The 21,749-nt window shown below is 37.4% G+C and overlaps 1 protein-coding gene across 3 annotated transcripts in view; it reads left to right on the plus strand.

Annotated features, from left to right (window-relative positions):
* LOC149828006 (protein transport protein SEC24 C-like) overlaps positions 1-17,479 on the plus strand; it is a 112,658-nt gene extending 95,179 nt beyond the window's left edge. For 2 of the 3 annotated variants that reach the window (XM_090019793.1, XM_090019792.1), the window contains 8 exons: positions 12,620-12,697; positions 12,849-12,987; positions 13,505-13,669; positions 15,054-15,214; positions 15,291-15,470; positions 16,038-16,126; positions 16,418-16,449; positions 16,885-17,479. In XM_090019793.1, coding sequence (XP_089875919.1) covers positions 12,620-12,697; positions 12,849-12,987; positions 13,505-13,669; positions 15,054-15,214; positions 15,291-15,470; positions 16,038-16,126; positions 16,418-16,449; positions 16,885-16,991 — 951 coding nt within the window. In that variant the 3' untranslated portion in view covers positions 16,992-17,479. The remainder of the gene's footprint in view (positions 1-12,619; positions 12,698-12,848; positions 12,988-13,504; positions 13,670-15,053; positions 15,215-15,290; positions 15,471-16,037; positions 16,127-16,417; positions 16,450-16,884) is intronic. The other variant, XM_090019794.1, reaches the window with a different exon arrangement.
* The last annotated feature ends 4,270 nt before the right edge of the window (positions 17,480-21,749 follow it).

A 21,749-nucleotide genomic window follows, 5' to 3' on the forward strand; every position in this document is an offset into this window, starting at 1 on the left:
CAACTGTCACATTTGTGACCGTTGGAAGGGGCTCCAACGGCTAGAGGTGGAGCCTCTCCAAGGACTCCACCTCCTCTATTTAAATGGGCTTTCCCCTTATGTATTTGTTAAGCTTTTGGGATTATAGCACAAGCTCCTTTTCAATCTTATGACTCTTGGGTATGCTTTTGCGCATTTGTGAGTTTGTGTTGTGCTTTTTGTGCACAAGTGTTTAAAGTGTTCTTGTTATGCGTATGTGTATGCATTTGTTTCCAAGAATATTGCAATATTGCTATTAGTATCTTGTTGAAGATACTTTTACGCTTCGTTCATCTAGATCCCCTGCCCAGTCCGCATCACAATATACAGTAATCTCGCGCATGTCCTTGCCAGATGGTTTTGGAGAATATATCAATCCATCCCCAAATGTTTCTTTCGGATATCTGAGTATCCTTTTAACAACCTCCATATGCCCAGTACACGGTTTATGCATGAATTGGGACACCTGATTGACTGAATAAACAATATCAGTTTGAGTGAATGTGAGATACTGTAACATCCCTATTAGACTGCGGTACCTGGTGGGATCCTCACACAAGTCTCCATCATGAGCGCTCAGTTTTGGTGAAGAATACTTGGAGTCCCTAGAGGTTTACAATCCTTCATACCTGCTTTGGTTAGAACGTCCATTGTATACTTGTGTTGGGTGAGAGTCAACCCATCAGCTCGACTATCGACTTCAACTCCAAGAAAATAACACAGGGCACCAAGGTCTTTCATTTTGATTTTTGAATGTCAGACTCAGTAGTTTCTTTACTTCTTTGATATGATCCTCAGAGTTTCCTGTGATAGACAATATCATCAACATAAATTAGCAATAAGGTGGTCACATTTTGCCCTCTAAAGATAAACAATGAGTGATCTAGTAGGGAGTGAGCAAAGCTATGCTTCTGAATCTCAAGAGAGAAGCTATCAAACCAAGAGCGAGATGCTTGCTTTAGGCCATAGATAGCCCTTTTTAGTCTGTAGACATTTGTCTTACAATCTTCCTCATAGTATACAGGTGGTTGTTCCATGTAAACTTTCTCCTTTAAATCTCTGCAAAAATGCATTCTTAATATCGAGTTGACTCAGTGTCCATCCATGTTTAACAGCTAAGGAAAGAATAATTCGAATCGTTCCCATTCTCACCACTGGACTAAAAGTCTCATTATAGTCTTGTCCTGCTTCTTGTGTGAAACCCTTTGCCACGAGTCTTGCCTTGTATCGTTCAATGGTCTCATCTGGTTTATATTTTATTTTGTAGACCCATTTGCATCCTACCACATTTCTGTCAAGCGGTCTGGGAACAATTTCCCAGGTTTCACATTCATGCAAGGCTTGCATCTCATCATTCATGGCTTCTACCCATTTCTTAGAAGTGGTTGCCTGGTAGTACATAATAGGTTCATCTTCCTTATTGAGAACAGTAAAAAAGAGTTGAAAATCCATGGAGAAATTGTTGTAGCTGACCCACCTATCAATAGGATGCCGCATGCGGCTGGATTTCCTGACGTCAAGGGTGTATAAGGGGGTAGGTGCAGCCTCTTGAGCCCGATTTAGGAGTCCTGAAGCAGCCATTCTGTCTAGTGTAGGAAATGCCCTTATACCTTCCCGATTTCAATGGTGGTGTTGTTTCACAGTTTTGAGATTCCGATATACCAATGATCTTGGGACTCTCTTCTTCGTGTGGCACACAGTCTGAATGACATTCATCATTCGAACTATCAAAGAGCTCTAAATTCAACCAAGGGTAATAAATTTCAACTGAGGTAGAGGACATGTCACATGTGCCAATTTTATGATCGAAGTTCAACTCGTCAAAATAACATTTCTCAAGATTTTGATGCGTCTGCTAATGAGATCATAACATTTGTATCCTTTGTAGTCATCCGCGTATCCCACAAATCTACACTTCTGAGCCTTATCTTGAAACTTGTTTCTAAAGGACTGATCAATATGCACATAACAAACCCATCCAAAAACATATGTCATGATAATCAAGATGAATTCCAAAAAGGCAATGATAAGGAGACTTATTTTCTAAGGCAACCATGGGCAGTTTATTTATCACATGTACAGCAGAATGAAAGGCTTCTGTCCACAGATTAATAGGAAGATGACTGTCATGAAGCATACTCATCGCTTTCAACAATATGCCTATGTTTGCACTCAGCAATCCCATTCTGTTGCGGCGTGTGTGGGAATGACACTCTTCTTCCTATCCCATTATTTTGAAGGAAATAAAGTCACTGGATGTGAACTCCCCTTCATCACATTGGAAAAATTGAATGGACTCGGAGAATTGATTTTTTACTAAGGACAGGAAGTTCTGAAACAAAAGGAAAGCTTCAGACTTATTTTTCATGAAGTATATCCAGGTATATCAAGAGTAACTGTCAACAAAAATTAGATAGTACTTGCTTCCAGATCTAGAGATGACTGGAGCAGGCCCCAATACATCAGAACATATTATCTCAAAAGGCTTTGAAGCTCTCTTATTAATGGAACGAAAAAGGTAGTACATGACTCTTGCATAAAAGACAACTGGAACACTTTTGACTTCTCTCTTTTACATTGAGACTTTCTTTTGGAATGAGATTATTAGAAACAAGTTTCTCAATAAAATGACTCCCACAATGCCCTAAACGACTGTGCCATAGAGAAGGCTTATTACATTCAGAAATACTAAGAACATTTTAAGAAAGACATAACTCTAATGGAGACTTCAAATCCGGGTGAGCAGGACAAGCCGAATGACATGGATCCTCTTGAAAGACATAAATATTGCTTTGTCTCTTTCCTTCAGCAAATGTCTCCCTCGTGCGAAGGTCCTTGACCTACACAGAAAAGAAAGTAAATTTGACTGAAGCATGATTATCATCAACAAGTTTAAAAACAGAGACAATATTTTTCTTGATATTGGGAGCATGAAGGACATTGGAGAGTTCAAGAGTAGAATGTGACATGGGGATGGTAGATTTTCCAATTTGAGTAACAGGGTGGTAAGATCCATCTCCGGTGACAATCTTACTTTTTCCAAAATAGGGAATAGGTTTGAAAATTTTACCTGCATCACTGGTCACGTGAGTTGTTGCCCCAGAGTCAACGAATCAAGTTCCTTGTTCATTCTGCTTTAGATTCAATCCCGACAGGGCACATATTAACAATTCTTTAATCCCTCCATTGTCTTTGGTGCTGCTGGACTTCCTTTTGAATGTTGCCAGATGAGACTTTCCTTTATTTTCAAGATTATGCCAACAATTCGCCTTGATATGCCCCCTTTTGTTACAAAAGAAGCATGTGGGAAAGGGTCTTGATCCCTGAGTAACGGTGGGAGTGGGAAGTAATTCACGTCTCCCGTGTCCATTTTGCCCTTGTCTTCCTCGCCCTCGACCATAGGTCATTCCTGTGGCAAAGACCTCTTGGGTATTTGTATCAGTGTGATTATCCTCAGAAAAGTCTTTCAGGGTCATTTCATACTGAATTAATTTAGCCCGAAGCTCATCAAAGGTGGGAAGAGCAGGCAAACACAGTAATGAGGTAACAATCATGTTATATTTGATCCCAATCCACTCAAGGTTTGTTGCACCATATCATTGTTACTCACTGCACATCCTATAACCGCAAGTTGATCTGTGATACTCTTCATCTTGTTTAGATACTCCATGATAGTCATGGAGTTTTTTCTCAGTAGCTGAAATTCTCTCTTGAGAAAAACCATTCTTGCCTGAGAAACTTGTGAATATGTCTGAACCTGTCTCTCCTAAAGTTGCATGGTTGTGCAATTGTCAAGAATTGCAGTAAGTACCTCTTGAGAGAGTGTAGAGCTGATATACGCCACCACTGACTGGTCTTTCTTTTTCCAGTTGAGATATTCTGTATTTTTGACATACACAATTGAGATTGCCCCTTTATCATCCTTCTCTTCTCTCGCAACAAATTCCAGTGGAGCGGAAGCGGTTCCATCCAGATGACCTAAGAGACCTTGATTCCTTATAAAAGGAATGATCTGGCTTTTCCAAATCAAAAAGTTTGAGGTGTTCAACTTCTCAGAAACAAGCTAATTGAGAAAACTCAAAAAGAGACCAGATTGGGAAGAATGGGAAGAGTCCATAGCTTAAAATTAACAAGGTGTTCACGAGATGCACAATCCACTGCTTGAGAGACTTGTTGGTCGTCCCTTCCTGCCTTTTTTTTTGCCGTGATAAATGCAGGAAAATGGAGCAGAACAACTCACACTGAACAAACTTCAATAAATCGCAGATGGGAACTATGCTGGTTCAAGAACAAAGGGTTTCGTGAATATGAAATTTGACAATAGGTGTATTTCATGTACAACGATTTGCAAACATAACGATTTACAAGAACAACGATTTATAGGCACAGCGATTTGTGAACACAACGATTTGTAGGCACAACGATTTGTATGCACAACGATTTGTAGGCACATCGATTTATAGGCACAATGATTTGTAGGCACAACGATTTTCGTGATTCAGTAATCAAGAAATATGGTATTCCAGATCTGATACTGATGGATGATCAGATTTGATGGTTTCAGACAAGGTTTGGCAGAAATAGGAATTGTGAGACCAAGAATATTCACGATCAGATCTGACAGAATGAGGAGGTGCGAGACGGAGAATATGCACAATCAAGAAAATTTGGGATCTGACACAAGGATTGAATATTTCAGATCTGACACATGTACACGATCAGATCTGAATATTCAATACGAATCCTGAGACAAAAATAGAAAGAAGAACCGAAGTCTTTCAGGTCTAACGCAGATTCACGTCAAATCTGAATATTCAGGCACGAAGAATAGTAGAGGAGTAAATGAAAGAAAGAAGATGATGGAAGAAAAGTGTGGAAGAAGAAAACCTCCCTCTTGATTTGATGTAGGTTGATCTCTCAGGTCATACCTTTTGGAAGCAGCTTCGAAGCCCTAGATGGATCTCTACTCTGATACCATGTTAGATTTCACTAGGATCTGTCACACGTGAAAGAGAGATGAAAGAGAAGGAGTTGCGGCTGTCACGATTTCCAATAATGAAATCGTGACCTAAAACATATTTATATATCTTTCGTTTACAGTATGGGTTGGGTCTGATATATTATCCAGACCCGGAATACAAAATAACAAATACAAGTAAAGAATACATAGACAAATAGACTTTTTCATGTACATGATCATAATCATGTACATGGGTCAACCATATACTCATTTATGCAGTCAGCTGTTGGTTTGATCCATGTACGTGATCATAATCATGTACATTCGTCAGTCAGACCTGTATACTCATGTATGTTGTCAGCTGGACTGATCCATGTACATAATCATAACCATGTACATGGGTCGGCCAGACCTGTATACTTATGTATACAGTCAGCTGGTCTGATCCATGTATATGATCATAATCATGTATATCAGTTGTTCTGATCCATGTACATAATCAAAATCATGTATATGGTTCGGCCAGACATGATTAAACATGTAAACAGTCGGATGCATACATGAATCAAACTCAGCCCTCGAAAAAAAATATAATCAAGAGGCTGGAACACATTAGGTTGCATCCAATGCAGAAAATCATGTAATCCACAGTCTGAGATTCATATAATATTTTTCAGCAACATGATCGAGAAAGATCGATATAGCTGTGCATATATACGTATGTATGAATACTAAACTCGACAAGTCTGAAACACTTAGATGCATGAGTATCAAACTCGATAAATTTGAAACACAAAAATTATATTCAGATGCATGAGTACCAGCTCGACAAATCTGAATTACATGCATGATTTCAGATGCATGATTATTTAAATCAACCGGTCTGAACTACATGCATATTTTTTTGAGGCATGATCAAGAAAATCGACAATCAGAAACACATGTATGCTCATATAATCGACAGAACTAATATATATATTTAGATGCATAAACATGAAAAAAATTGGTAAATCTGAATTAGATATCAACGAAGAGATTAATTACACTGTTTGGTCTCTTTTACCATTTCAAATCAATTTCAAGTTCTTTACGCAAGAAGCGTTTTGCAAATCCTCATGCAAAAACAAGCAATTTCGGGTCGTGACCCTCACAATTTAACAGTGCAACGCATGCTTTTGGCCTGCACGACCCGCAGTGGTTTACATCTGACCACTAACCCATCTCAACAAGTAATTTATGTCAATTAAAAAATTTCGGTGAACATGAAACACACAAGCAGTTTCCCAATATGTTCACAATGCATATTCAAAACACAAAAATAATGCACATTAAGCCAAGTACATACGCATGTGAATACAATGCTTGCAGACCATACCATTCATGGTCAATTTCATGCATATAATCAACTAAACATACATATGATCTCAGTCATGCAAACATCTAATTAATTTCGAACTCATGCGTATGATATGCACAATTGCAATCTCATCTGTTTAAGATCTGATTTATGTATCAACTCAGAAAATACATATTCCAATCAGAATCATGTACATGACCAACTTCATGTACGTAAATCGGCTATGCAGAAATTTTTCAAAAGCCGATCAGATTTGTGTACATGCTCAATTTCATGTACACAATCGACTATGCAGAAGTTTACCACTACTGGTCAGATCCATGTACATGATCAAATTCATGTACATGGGTTGGCTACTCAAAAAGTAAACAGATCACAACCGGTCTGATCCATGTACATGATTAGATTCATGTACATGGATCGGCCTGTCATAGATTGACATATTCACAGCTGAGCTGATCTAGAATCATGTACATGGGTCGGACAGACATGAATCAACATGATAACAATCGGTTGGTTATGTATTAACATCATATCAAGTGTTGGTCTGATCCATGTACATGATGATAATCATGTACATGGGTCAGCTAGATGTGTATACTCATGTATGCAGTCAGTTGGATTGATCCATGTACATGATCATAATCATGCACATGGGTCAGCCAGACCTGTATACTCATGTATAAAGTTAGCTGGACTGATTCATATATATGATCATAATCATGTACATGGATCAGCCAGACCTGTATACTCATGTATAAAGTTAGCTGGACTGATTCATATATATGATCATAATCATGTACATGGATCAGCCAGACCTGTATACTCATGTATACAGGCAGCTGGTCTGGTCTATGTACATGATCAAAATCTTGTACATTGGTCGGCCAGACATGATAAAACATGTAAACAGTCGTCTGCATACATGAATCAAACTCAGCCCTCAAAAAAAAATATATAATCAGCAGGCTGGAACACACAAATATATTTATTCCCAATGCAGAAAATCATGTAATCGACAGTCTGAGATGCATATATATTTTTCAGCAGCATGAACAAGAAAGATCGATATAGCTGGGTTGTATATATTCGTATGTATTTATTTAGTATGCATGAATACCTATGTCACACGAACTCTTCTAAGAGGGCACCACACCCGCACCCAGGCGGGTGCGACACTTGGACATAACTTCCTTTGTGTTAGGTGAAGTCCATCACATTGAGGTCCATTTCTATCCAAAAGTAGATTCAGTTAACCCTAATCAAGTCCATTTTTATCTATATTATATATATAAAAAAATAAATGCACACACATACACGTAGTGTTAACTTAAAACTGTTAAAAATTATATATATACCCTCCCCGCACCTCCGCACCTAAGTTTTTTTAAAGTGCCGCATCCGCATCCGCATCCGCATCCGCACCTGCACCTATGTGACATAAATGAATACTAAACTCGACAAGTCTGAAACACATATTATTCAGATGCATGAGTACCAAACTCGATAAATCTAAAACACAAAAATTATATTCAGATGCATGAGTACCATGCTCGACAAATCTAAATTACATGCATGATTTCAGATGCATGAATATTTAAATCAACAGGTCTGAACTACATGCATATTTTTTTGAGGCATGATCAAGAAAATCGACAATCAAAAACACATGTATGATTATGTTAGATGCATGCTCATATAATCAACAGAACTAATATATATATATATATATATATATATATATATATATATATATATATATATATATATTGAGATGCGTGAACATGGAAAAAATCGGTAAATCTGAATTAGATATTTTGCATGATCAAGAAAATCGATAAATCTGAACTTCATAAGTATTTTCAGATGCATGCTTAGTGAAATCGATAAATCTAAAATACCTATCTATTTTCAGATGCATGCAGATGCATAAGCAAAAATCAATAAATCTGAAATATATATACCTATATATATTCAGATGCATAAACAGGGTAAAATTGACAAATCTGATATATATATATATATATATATTTGAAATCCAATTTTCCTTTTTCCCCTCTAAACTCATGTTCAATCGATTTATACAATTCTCTTTCCTGAGAAGATTAAAAGAGAAACCCGTACCTTGAATTGAAGTTACGAAAAATTAGAAAAAATTGATGAATGATGTAATTTTTTTCTCTTTCTTTTCTCTCTTTTTCTTTCTTTTCTTTTTTTTTCTCTTTTCTTTCTTCTCTAAACCTCACACGATTTTCCTTCTCACTTTTTTTTCTCAACTCTCTCTCTTTCTCTCTCTATCTCACTCTCTCTCTCTAGAGCACGAGTTCTAGAGAGAGGCCTTCTAGTCCTCTTTTTATATTATTTGTTTTAGTCTAGAAAGTGGGTGACGTCCCCTCTAGATTTCTCCTATGTACTAGAAGTAGAACTCTACCTTCTACCTTCCTTATCCATCTAGATTTTATCTCTTTTATTTTTTTTATTTAAATAATATTCTAAAATAATATTCCAAGGGGGGTGATGCCCCCTTTTGGAAGGTCTCATGGGCTCTACCTCATCCTTACTCTATTTAAAGGTTGTTTCTAGCTGATGTCACTTCTTTAATCATTTCCCATGATTTTATCAATTAAATATTAATATATAATTTGAAAATTATATTTTTTGACTTTAAAAATCATGAAAAAATTACGGGATATTACAAAATCAATCTAGATGAGAAAACAATCCTGCACAATTGGAATAGGAAATTTCATAATAATACTGTTAGTGTTCCAGTGAATCGATGTAAGCTTAAACACAATCCTAATTGTGACAATTCTCACAATCTCTGGTTTCTCCAGACTGTCAAGAAACAAACATTTGACAGTTCTGCTCTGTTAATCTTGGGAAAAAGTACAAGTGGTTCTGATTTTTTATTTTTAATGTGGAGCAAAACTAATAACTATTTTCCTTGCAATGATGTAAAACACAAACTTTAATTCTTTGAAAAGTGTATTCATATAATAATTGGATGGCTAACCTGCATCCATACATTGAAAAGTGCTTTTACATATAATATATATTGTTCTTTTGACATTTGAGATCATAATGGCCAAGTAGAGGACCCTTGTTTAATCTCAAAAGGAGCAAAAAGAAATAATGGACCCCTATGTTACGCTTCACTTGGTTTTGGAGAAAATGCATAAGAAAGCTCTCTTTTTCCCCTTGTATGTTTCTAAATATGTATTTGTGTTCTTATAGCAGTTCTGTTGTATATTAGCTAAATTTGTATTTATAGACGTGTGGATGTTGGATGGGTTAATAGCACATTACAAGATGCATGCAGTTTACAATTGACAAACAAGAGGTCATCACTTTGTAACTATTGTTCATCTTAGCTTCTAAACAACAAAAATGTGCCTCATGTTTTTCTTACTGGTCAGCCGAAGGACATTCCTTCTAGGACCGCAACTTGCAGGGAATTTATTGCATGAGGATTTATCTGTCTAAGTAGGGCAGACTGGTCCGAGTTCGATTTGATCATTATTCACCGCTTGTTGGGACGTGTAGATTGCAGCTATAATACTTACCATTTCGTGAGCAAACTCAAAAAGGGATTTTACTGTGGACTAACATCATGTCCAGATGTGCGTATTTCGTAGATTGGATCTTGTAGGGTTCGGCATCCCCAACCACCCCTGCACCCCTTCCCTCTCGTGATTGCTTGTCTACTGGAACATTCTCTGGATCAAATTATTTCAACTGGAAAACCCCCTTTTGTTTGTTATAAAGTTTTGGTGCACTATGAGCCGTAGATTTTTTGGTTTCTTTAATAACATGACTAATCACAATAAATTCTTAATCTTATAAAATTTCCACTAAATAAACTACAGGCATAACATTTTTTGGTGTCTGATTTAGAAAAACATATGAGAACATTTAAAAAAAACTAAACCAGTCCACTTGGTCCATTTTCCAACTTGGTAAATTTTGCTGTTATTGCATTCGGCCCATAATGCATCCTTACAATGGTTTAAAAGCCCCATTTCTCGATTGTCTGTGTTCTTATTCTATTCCAATTATATTGGAGCCTTAGTTGTCATAGGTGCTAGGCGGAGCCTAGGCGGTGAGCCACTAAAAAGGCCTAGGTGGGGCCTAGGCGGACTAGGCGGTACCCCAAATAAAAAAAAACTAAAAAAAACATACAAAATATGTAAACAAACTACTAAAATTAATAAGAAACATGTATACAACATAAAATCAATCAACAATAAGCAATAAACAAATAATAATGTCATCGAACGCTATAAAGCAATTATATTACATAACCAGCTCAAACAAATTAAGAATAAATTAACAACTGAATAAACAAACCATACAACTAACAATGTGAATGAACAATATACAAAAAATAAAATCATGTATACAAACAAATTAACAACAATAGACATAATACAAGCAATAGACAAATAAGAAGAAATGAATAATTAAATAAACAAACCATGATGCTAACCTGCTCAAAAAAGTTAAGAATAAATGATTTGGTGGAGCTCTTCGCTACGCCTCAACACTTTTCACAACATTGGTACGCCTCAAGAGAAGATTATCTTTCTACCATGATGTTCACATATCTGCTGAAAAGCTTATCACACCACAACTTTCATAAATTTTAATAACTAATCTTGATTATGTAAAACAAAATGCATGTGTGCCACATGAGAAGATGAAAAAAATGCATACTAATGGTTACATGCCATACATGTAAGCCAAATAACGTAGCCTTCAAAGTGAGGTCCCTCTACACAACAACCCCCTCACTCCTTCCCTTCCCCTGGCCCAAGGTAAGAAAAAAGTCAATCATTCCCCTCCCAGTTAAACTTAAACATGAAGGTTCTACTTATTAATGAATATTAAATTTTAGACCACAGTTTCTTTTCTTCATGCCAACTAATTTTTATGCAACAGATAAAACAATATTCCAAATCAGGCATGACATCCACATGAGTAAGCTTATGCACATATGAAGTGCAAAAGGAGTCTTCATGTTCTCTGGTAAAGCATGCATCTACAAAAAGGCTATAGGTGCAGATGGCTAAGAATGGAATACATAAGACAACAATTTCACGTCAAAACGAAAACAATGATTGAATCCTCTAATCATTCCATCAATATTAGCAACAAGCCAACAATGATGTGGTATAGTGCCCAGTAAAATCATCAAGCAGAACCATCTATGTGGAATAAAATTGACTTAGACAAATTATGAAGGCAATGAATGGGCTGTACCAAAGTTTCTGCAGGCACAACTCTATTGACCAAAAGAATGAGTTTAAGGGCAGACTGAAATCCATCCATGAAGGTCATATACCACGCAGAAACTGGTAAGATGTTGCAAAGAGGGTGGTCTAACCAGATAGAACTTTAAGAGTACAATCTAGGTTCAATACGAGCCCCTTTAGCAGATGGGCTTGAAAATCATCACAAACCTGTATATAAGCTCAAACCAGGACCAATATGTTGCAGCACAATGAGTAATGTTGCAGCAAAAAGGAGCATTAAAATGACCCATGAAGCCATTCCAAGGCTGATGAACAGTGCATCGAGAGAGAGAAATAGAGAGGAGGTCGTACCTTCACTGGGTCCGGGTCGTCCTCTTCTTCTTCTTGCAAAAACCGAGAGAGGAGAGAGGTAGAGGGTGCGAAAAGGGGGTCGCCCAGAGAGGAGAGAGGGAGACTGTGCAAAAAGGGGGAAAAGGGGGGCAATTAGGCCCCCCCTTTTCCCTTTTATATGACCCATGTGGGTCAACAAAAAAACAGGACCGATTTAGGCTTATGCCTAGTCGGTCCCAGGCTAGGTACCGCCTATGCGAGCTAGGCCGCTTAGGCGCTAAATTAAGGCCCCACTGCTCAAGCCTAGTTGCCCAGGTGGTGGTGCTTCACCTAGGCTGCCTAGGTGGTGCCTAGGTACCGCTTTTAACAACTAAGATTGGAGCTATGCACATATCAATCTTGGAATCACATCAAGCTTGGAATCATATTCCTTCTGTTTTGCCAAAAGTATACGATTCTGTATAATGTAATTAGATAAGCTTGTGTCTGTCAGTTATCTATACTCCATATTGCATAATTCTTTGGTACCAAAAGGCTATGCTAATACTTGCTAAATTTAATGGTTTTTTGCTTGTATTGCAGATTGATTGTGTTACTTGTGTCTGTCAGTTATCTAAAAGTCACATTGCGTAATCCTTTGATACCAAAAGGCTATGCTAATACTTGCTAAATTTAATGTTTTTTTTCCTTGTATTGCAGATTGATTGTGACAAAACCATCATGGTCACTTTTAAACATGATGATAAATTTCAGGATGGTTCTGAATGTGCTTTCCAGGTAACCAAATGTTGGTGTTGCTCATAGTCATAGTGAAATCTACTTCTAATTACTGCAATGTGGTTTGCTAAAAAATAATATCTAATGTCATTTACTCCATCGCATTGAACTATCGACTTATTTCATTCTTTGTTTTTCTTTCACTATCCAGTGCGCCCTTCTGTATACTACAGTTTATGGGCAAAGAAGAATTCGTGTCACAACCTTATCTCTTCCATGCACAAGTGTGCTCGGTAACCTATTTCGTGCTGCTGATTTAGATGCTCAGTTCACATGTTTCTTTAAGCAAGGTGATCAAAAGAAAGTTTGTATATACAGTTCTAGTAGACTGCTAATAAGGCGTTGTACCTTGCTGATCATTATTTCAAGCATGTCATTTGTTACATTGGTCATGTTGCCATATTTTTTCTTGTGTTCAGGCTTCTTCTTTTTGTTTTTACGAATAGTTAATAATATATATTTATTAATTAGTTTTTGCTCACTTTCTTCTAGTTCTACTTTACTGCTTTTGAGCCAAAAGTCAGAGCATTTGGCCCAGCTCAAAGGGTATCTCACGCTTAGTCCCAATGTTTTCTGTTAGGACTGATCAATTATGTATAGGAGACTGCTGAAAGTTTGATCCTGAGCCTTGTTGGACCAAGACTGGGTTTGGTTTGATTTTCTCGTAGAGCACAATAGGACTTTGTGAATCCAATGTGGACCTAGCCTTTCCTGCAACTTTTTTATGAATATTTACATAATGGAGCTGTTTATTTTCTTTCATGTTTAGGTCTTGCTTTTGTTTATGCTAAAATTTGTCTTCTACAGCTGCAAATGAAATTCCTACAAGCCCGCTTGTTCAAGTCAGGGAACAAGCCATAAACCTGTGCATCAACATTCTGTCTGCGTATCGTAAATTTTGTGCAACAGTTTCATCATCTGGACAGTTGATTCTACCTGAGGCACTTAAGCTTTTGCCTCTGTATACTTTAGGTACATCTATCTTTGGATAATTTTTCTGCTCTCACGCTTCTCACTTCATCTATTGATTTAATCTGTTGACTGCTTCTATCTTTTGTTGTATGTTGTTAGTAAGCATACCATTGTAAACTTCTTCAGGGATTGTTTTAATGTATTTGTTTGATATAGGCTAATTCATGTTTTAGTAGGTGAATTGAATTCATATTTTAAAACTGTGAGTCTTGGCTCAAATATTGTTTTGTGGTTTTATACTTAACAAATTTGCGTTGTGTTTTTCCATTGGTATTCCTCTTTGAAGTTGCTCTTTTGCTTCGTTAAGAAGAAAAAAAGTTTCATTTAGGTTTTGTTTGATACACCAGATAAATGCCGTGCAGACAGAACACATGGTGTTTCTCTGGTACTCACCAGTCACAACCCCAGGGGTGCAACTGGTGCATCCTGCTGCACTGACTCATTATAAACACATTCCATGGAACACAGTTTGTCCCGTCCTGGACAGCGCATGGTACACATATCAAACACTGGATGCACGTCATGGGGGCTGCATTGTCCCTGGGGTGGTGTGCGTCCCACGAATCAAACACGACCTTATGGTCTGTAAATGTTATTTTTGTGGCTGGTTATTGTTTCTATAGTCAAACTTCCAAGTTGGTAACTGCTGTTGAGTCCTCTAGTTCATCCACATACAATTTGCATGTTGAGGAAAAATAGAACACTGCATTCCTCAGGGGTCATTCACCCAGGGGTCATGACCTTTCTGATGATAGGAGAAGAGTCTATACTTCTAAACTCTGCATAATGGTGGACTAAAAGGATTCGTCTTAGTTTTTCTGGAACCCTGGAAATATGTGCCAACTTTCTGGTAGACAAGGAAATATTTCTGAATTATAAGGCATTTCCAGCTTTGCATAAACGTCTGCAAGGATGGATGGCTTGATTCCTGCTATTTTTTCCAGTTATTAGCTGTTTCACATAAATGAGGGGTTCCAATTGGCATTGAACATTGTGAAATCTTCTTTCTCAATGTATGCCCTCATGTGTACTCTTTCAGAAATTTGAAAATCATCTCACATGTATTGTGCTATTATATTGATGAAAACATAGCCTTCTACAAGTCCCAGTTTGGGATGTTATAGCCTGAAATCCTTGACCCGACCAGATTCGATGACTATTTGTGTCAGTTACCTTTTTGGCATTTAAGCTACATGAATGGAAGACCTGGATATTCTAGGTGGGCAGTGGATTAATAATGTGTGCATTATGCTTTAATTCACTTTTGAGAAATTTAACTGCACATATGATGTTAATTTAAACTGGATCAGTCAGACTATCAAATTTATGAGTGGAAAAGGCATCCATGGTAATTATACTTATTAGGATCTTTTGCCTTTTCCAGCACTAGTAAAAAGTACGGGGTTGCGGACTGATGGCCGAATAGATGAACGCTCTTATTGGATCAGTCGTGTTGCATCCCTCTCTACTTCTCTTGCAGTTCCGCTCGTTTATCCTAGGATGCTGGCTATCCATAGCCTCACTGCTAAGGCAGATGTGGATCAGGTATTGCATTGAGCCCTAATGAAAAAAATAGCGTTTGATAAATGATGGCTTAAATGCACATGATTTAATATGGCAGGAAACAAATTATTCACTTATCCCTCCTCCTGTACCGCTATCAAGTGAGCATATAACCGATGATGGAATCTTTCTTTTGGAAAATGGTGAGGAATGCCTTGTTTATATTGGGAATGCTGTTAGCCTCTATATTTTACAGCAATTATTTGGTGTTTCATCTGCGGATAGCCTTTCTAGCCAGGTACTGTTTATTTATTTATTTATTGCTGCATGCAACTTTGTATTTAATTGATGTTAGAAGGTCTTATTGCCCTCAAGAAAATATGCTGCCTGACAGGGTTGGTTCAATGTTTTATGCTGAGGGTCACTTAACAGTAACATTAGGATTAAAAAAGTCTTGTCAGATTCTTCATATTCTGTCTGGGTTTTGACAACTTGCACGTCCCAAGTTTGGAGCCAAAATTTTTTTGACACCAACAGCTTCAAGGACTTTATTTTTCTTGCCCAATTGCACGAATATGGATATCTAGCTTAACCCATGGCTTTAAACTCCAGATTTATGTGTTGCAATGCACACTACTAGATGATAACAGACCATTACAACTAGTTTCTTAGTTCTTACAAACTTTAGAAATATTGCAACTTTGATGCACTTCAGTAAAGAAGGTGCCAAGGGAATAATAGACAACAAAATGGCTTGCCTAATCTAGCAGAATACGGAAGTTTTCATGTCTTGTTTTTTATTGCCATCCTTTTTTTTAATATGGTTGGGCGTGTTGCTTGACTTTGAGTTCTTCGTTTTATGCAGTTTGTGCTGCAGCAGTTTGACAATGAACTATCAAAGAAGCTAAATGACATAGTGAATGAGATAAGGCGCCAGAGATGTTCTTACCTCCGGTATGACATATTCCACCTTTTACTCTTCCAAAGGAAAAAAATGGTATGTTTGCTTTGTGACCATGTGACTTAACCTGACTCTTGACCCCATTCTGATCGAAGTCACAAGACAGAAACAAAGCATTGGACTTGGGCAGCTCTGTCTAAGTCATATATGGGCTTATTGATTCAGATATATGTTAAGACGTGGATGGTGTCATCTCATGAACCAAAGTTTTGTTGTCTTCTGACTGAAACAATGTCTCTCTACCTCATGTATGATTTACTAGAATTTCTTTTTTATTTCTGCAGCTTCAGATTATGCAGGAAAGGAGAACCATCAGGTAAGTTTGGTGAATACGTACATTTTCTTGTCATAGTACAATGAGCTAAAATTTATTTACTATACCAATGTGCGTGCACACACATGCAAAATGTAGAATGGACCTGTCCCCCCCACCCAAAGAACATCATTACATCGTCCATGGAGCAATGGATTTGAGCAGGCCTTTTTGTTTTACATTTTTTTGTGTTCCATGGTCTACATATGGACAGTTAATTGTAAAAAGACCCGGCTCAATGAGGCACCCAAGTTGTCCTGAACCTGGGCCATGGCTCAGGGCGACCTATGAAGGTCAACCTAATTTGGTGTTCATTCACACTAAATAGTGAAGACCAAGCTATGTGCATAAAACATGGTTTATGCCTCCATGAGTCAAATCCTAATATTTTTTCCTTAATGTTTTCTCCAATATATGTTTATTGTTTTATGTTTTCAGGTCACTTATTCTTCTCCTATTTGGTGGAAGACAAGACGTCAACAGGCCTTTCATATGTCGAGTTCCTCGTACACGTCCATAGGCAAATTCAGACCAAAATGTCTTGACTTGTCCAATTTCAGATCTCCAACAAAAATTTTGGCAAGTCAAATGACAGTATCATTGGAGTTTCTATTTGGAAAATGGGAATCAAGAGACGTTTTACATATGACTGCATTTTTGTATGCACTAGCAGTTGAAGTTCCAAGATTCCTCGGTTTCAGAAATGAAGTTTTGATGCAGTTCGTGGGTGTTGACCAACATCCAGGTGCAGATTAGTTATTTATCCAAAAAAGATAAGGTAATAAATATGAGTTTGGCTATTCGTATATTTTGTTAACGTTATTAGAATTGGTTTTAAGACAAAACTGCATGAAAAGAAAAGGAGCAGGTTCTGGGCTTAGTGACAGATTCGGGGCACCATTTGCATGCGCCCTCCTCCCCCGTGTTGTAACTTCTTGCATTGACTGTTTCTCTTGTTCTTTTGATTTTTGGTTTTTTACTGAATGACTTTATTCTTCTTGAATATAAAACATGGTAGAGGATGTTTATATGATTTTTTTTGAGGGGCAGAAAGTTCCATAATGTACCGATCCCTCCTAAGCACAACCTCAAGTAAGACATCAAGTTTCCCCTCTTCAAGCAAGTCTGAAATGTGATTTAACTCAATAATATGGCGTACAAATTAAGACTTTATTTGCACCAATATGCCTAGCCCAAAAAACGTTGGTGGTTGGATCAGCACTAGGGGAGGGCAACCAGGCGTTGAACAGGCCAGGCCTGGTCAAGTCCAGCCCGTCAATGTGACACATGGACTAGGCCCGGTTTAGGCTGGTCCATTGTCAAAAAACCCTGGCCTGCGTGTTGGGTCCATAGGCCAGCCCGGTGTCTGAAAATCTGCCTGACTGCGTGGGCCAAGCGTGGTTATGCTAGAGCTTGGACAATCATCTGCTGCTTTGCCTTAAAAGGCTGGGTGTGCGTTTGTTTGAGAGATTGGATCCCCAATATCGACTCCCATATATTTATCTGTTCAATGTAGGAATGTAGGTTCAAGAAATCTGTCAATTTTTGTTTTTTGATTTTTACTCGGAGAAACTACTCCAAGCACAGAGACCTAGCCATGCTGGCTTAGCTTGCCTTTCTTATGGTCTCTGTCCATGTCAGCATTAAATTTTGAGAACTTACTCCTTGACCCCAGGGAATCGCCAAGCTTTGGCTTACGCAGGGGTTGATGCACATGGAATTTGAACCTAGACGTAAACTGTATATTTCCCATCCCACTACGCCAAACCCCTTGAATTGTTTTGTGAATTGCTGATGCTTAATATGTCCACATTTATAGAGTCTCTGGCTAACTAAATTGAGGATTTATTCTCGCTGCGGTTTAATGGATTTATTTGACAGCGAGTGGTTGGGGTCGGAATTGTGGATTTTGATTTTGAAGTTAGACCGACCTCTTTGAGAAAAAAAAGAATGAATGTTCGCCGTTAAGGCATTTTGGAGGCTTTTGAGTAATTGAAAAGGTAGTTACGATGCTATCTTGTATTTCCCCTCAAAAGTGAACCTGAAAAATTACAACCTGTTATGTTAGAATTGGTATTTGCCAATTCCGGTAATGGACTTTTGCTTTACCAATAGAGATGTCTATAATATGGGTTTAGATCTGTTGGAACTGAATATGTTTAGTCGGGTATGCCAAATATACTTAAATCTGATTACGTAATCGGATTGGTTATGGATCAATATGGTAGAATTTGACTAATTTTTGTGTGTGTGTTTTTGGATAATCCATGTGAAACCAACGCCCCCCACCCCACCCCAACACACACACCACAAACATTGGCTGGCCTCTGGTTGGTAAAACCCTTGAGGTCACCTTTGCCCACTGGGGAGTACACCGGCTTTGAGCAATGCAGCAAGGGATGCCACCAATGGGTTTCAAACTCGTGATGTCCGGTGTCCCGTCACATGTCGGCCTTGTTTTTGTGTTTTTATTGTGAGCTGATCAGTTTTTCTATAATTGTAAACAAAATATATTTGACTCGTTAAACCTCTTACGTATTGTTGGGAGGATTTGAAATGTGAAAGTAACTGAGTTTTGTTTCGGTCGAACTTGAGTAAATCCAACTATAATTGGCATTTTCAGTCGGATTCAATCATTGCACTTTTTTTTTATGACAGGATAACCTACACTGAGAATCGGGTCACTTAACGGGTCTGCCTCCCTACGAGGTAAAACTTTGAGTTGAGGACATGACAAATGCAGCATTGCAATAATGACGTAGGAGGATTTGTTTTGGAAGTAATACATCCCTTTGACATCTTTTTTGCACGAAACAAAGGACTGATTTTTGAATAGGAAAAAAAGTGATCTACATGATCCCAAATGAATTGGCTTATTTGAAAAAACCCTTGTCCTTTAGACGATCTATGTTGTGTCTGCTTTACAAGAACTTTGAATCATTATTTTGAAGCTTATCCTCTTTATGATAAATGTCAAGTATTGCACTTTTAATCCGAGTAAAATTTTGTGTCGTAACGAATGAAAAATGATTATACTGTATGACAAAAATGACACGTTTCTCGAAATGTCTTATAATTTTTGAAATTTGTTAGAGATCTACTTGGAGATCTATAGTGGTCTCAAAAAACAATAGTTATAAGAAATTTATGGCTTTGTTGTCTCATAAAATTGGATATATGAAAGAGTCAATGATCTTTCCGTATAGTTGTTCTTCGAATGTAGATAACCAAAATATATGGATATGTGTATTAGATGATGATGATGTGGAATCAATGTTATTTAATAGAAATGTTTACTTAGTTGCTCACAAAGTTAAAAAGTTGTTGATTTTGAAGTTAAATAACAAGCAATTGATTAATCAAATAATAAGAATCTTGTGGAGCATATGCATCTATCTCATGTACCATCTATCGAGCTCAGTCCTTTAGCAAATACCCAACTATCTCAAATAGTGAACGATATCAGTATTCCAAACATTAAGCTCAAGCATGCAGTTGCCCGAACTTATTAGGAATATAGATTTTTGACGTATAGGTAATGAAGAACTTTCATGAACAATTGATATTGTATATGATATAAAGATCATTATAGAGGATGTTGAACTATGTGGACAAACCAGTGCCAGTAATCTTGGTTGCAGTAATGTTGATGACATCCAACCTTATATGGCATATGACAAAACTAGGTATAAGTTGTTGAACTTTATAATTTATGCTTTAGATATAAGTGTGATCCTTTTATCTGAATGTTTTTTACCTTGACAAAGTCTTTTTAGTCCTTTTGATTGTGACTTTTGTCCTTGGTCTTGCTGGTCGTTTGGCCAACTCAAGCCGGTCATTGTTATATGTTTGGTCAATGCAGGCCTCTTTATTGATAATTGTTGAGTTGGGGCCTATATATATACCCTAGCCCTCTCTCATTTTCATCATCACCTCTTGTCTCCTCTCTCTTTTCTCCTATGAGTTTGCTATCTCTTTGCACTCTTTAGAGCTCCAAGCTCTCTCTTCTCTCCCACAAGCTTTATGCTCCCTAGCTCAAATCACATCTCTCTCTTCCTAGCGCTCTTTTTGTCCCTCTCTCAAGTGGGTTCAAACATTGACTTAGTTAAGGTTTCACCTAAGTCAAGTTTAGGATTTAGCGTAAGTTGAGTATAGATTTACATAACCTATTCAAAAGGCTATTCAAGGTGATATATGCCGAGTTGCTTGGTCTCACCCAGTGCAGGGCATAAAACGACCTTCGCGAGTAGGCAAAAACTTAGTTGTATCCTGAGAACAAAGTTGCACAAATACCCATTGCACTAAATACTTGATTCTAAGTAGAGCAATTATCGGTTCAAAGATAGCTTGTGGAACACGTGTCTCTGAACGCACTTGGTTCAAGTTCAGTTGCCATGCCGATTGAGTGAAAAAAAATTCAACATGAGAACAGCGAAAAAACCACAATACAACCTCGGCCCCCGAAAAAGAATCTCAAAAAATTAGAAGCAAAACGATTTGGACTCTAAACTTATTGCTCATTTCAACCATCTAATATAAAATGTATGTAAAATATATTTAGTGTTAGTTAATGAGCCTAGTATAGTGGAGCTGAGCACTTCTTGTTCTTGCTTGACTTGTCAAGCATACACGAACGACTAACTATCTCGGCACTACTTGGTCAACTAACTATTATGAATATGAGACAAACAATGCAATATTAATCTGTCAATGACAATGCACATTATGATTGCCTAGATTTGCCAATGCCTATGCTCCACTATAGTTGCATAGTGCACCCGTGTTGTTTTAACTGACCAGAAATTGTTGCGATTTACTTGATTGAAATTAAAGTGTGATTATTTTAAGTAAAATTTGCGAATATGCCATGATATTTTTAACAAGAGCACCAGTGGGCACTCATAACCCCAGCCCCATATAACATAGTAACAATGATAGCAAACACAACTATGAAACAAATAATCTTAGCAGATTGGACTTTTCTCAATTTAACACAAACTATTTTTTTTTTTTTTACATTAAAGCATTTTATCAATTTTCACAAGTATGAGGCCAAGAGAATTTGGTGGATTCCACATGTATCAGGCTGTCGCAGGCTCAAGTATAACAGAATGTAAGGCTGCAAACAGATAAGATATAATTGGATAATATCCAATCAGAATCCAACACATTTTTTCGGATTCAGATGCTTTCAATAAGATCCAGATGTGGAATTGGATTTGCTAGATTGGACTTCTCTTGGATCCGGATCAGACTTTGAATCAATATTTTAGGCCAAATCTAATTAAAATCCACATCAAAAC

The sequence above is a fragment of the Nuphar pumila genome, chromosome 10 (assembly GCF_984573655.1).
Source record: "Nuphar pumila chromosome 10, dmNupPumi1.hap1.1, whole genome shotgun sequence".
Classification (NCBI taxonomy): domain Eukaryota; kingdom Viridiplantae; phylum Streptophyta; class Magnoliopsida; order Nymphaeales; family Nymphaeaceae; genus Nuphar; species Nuphar pumila.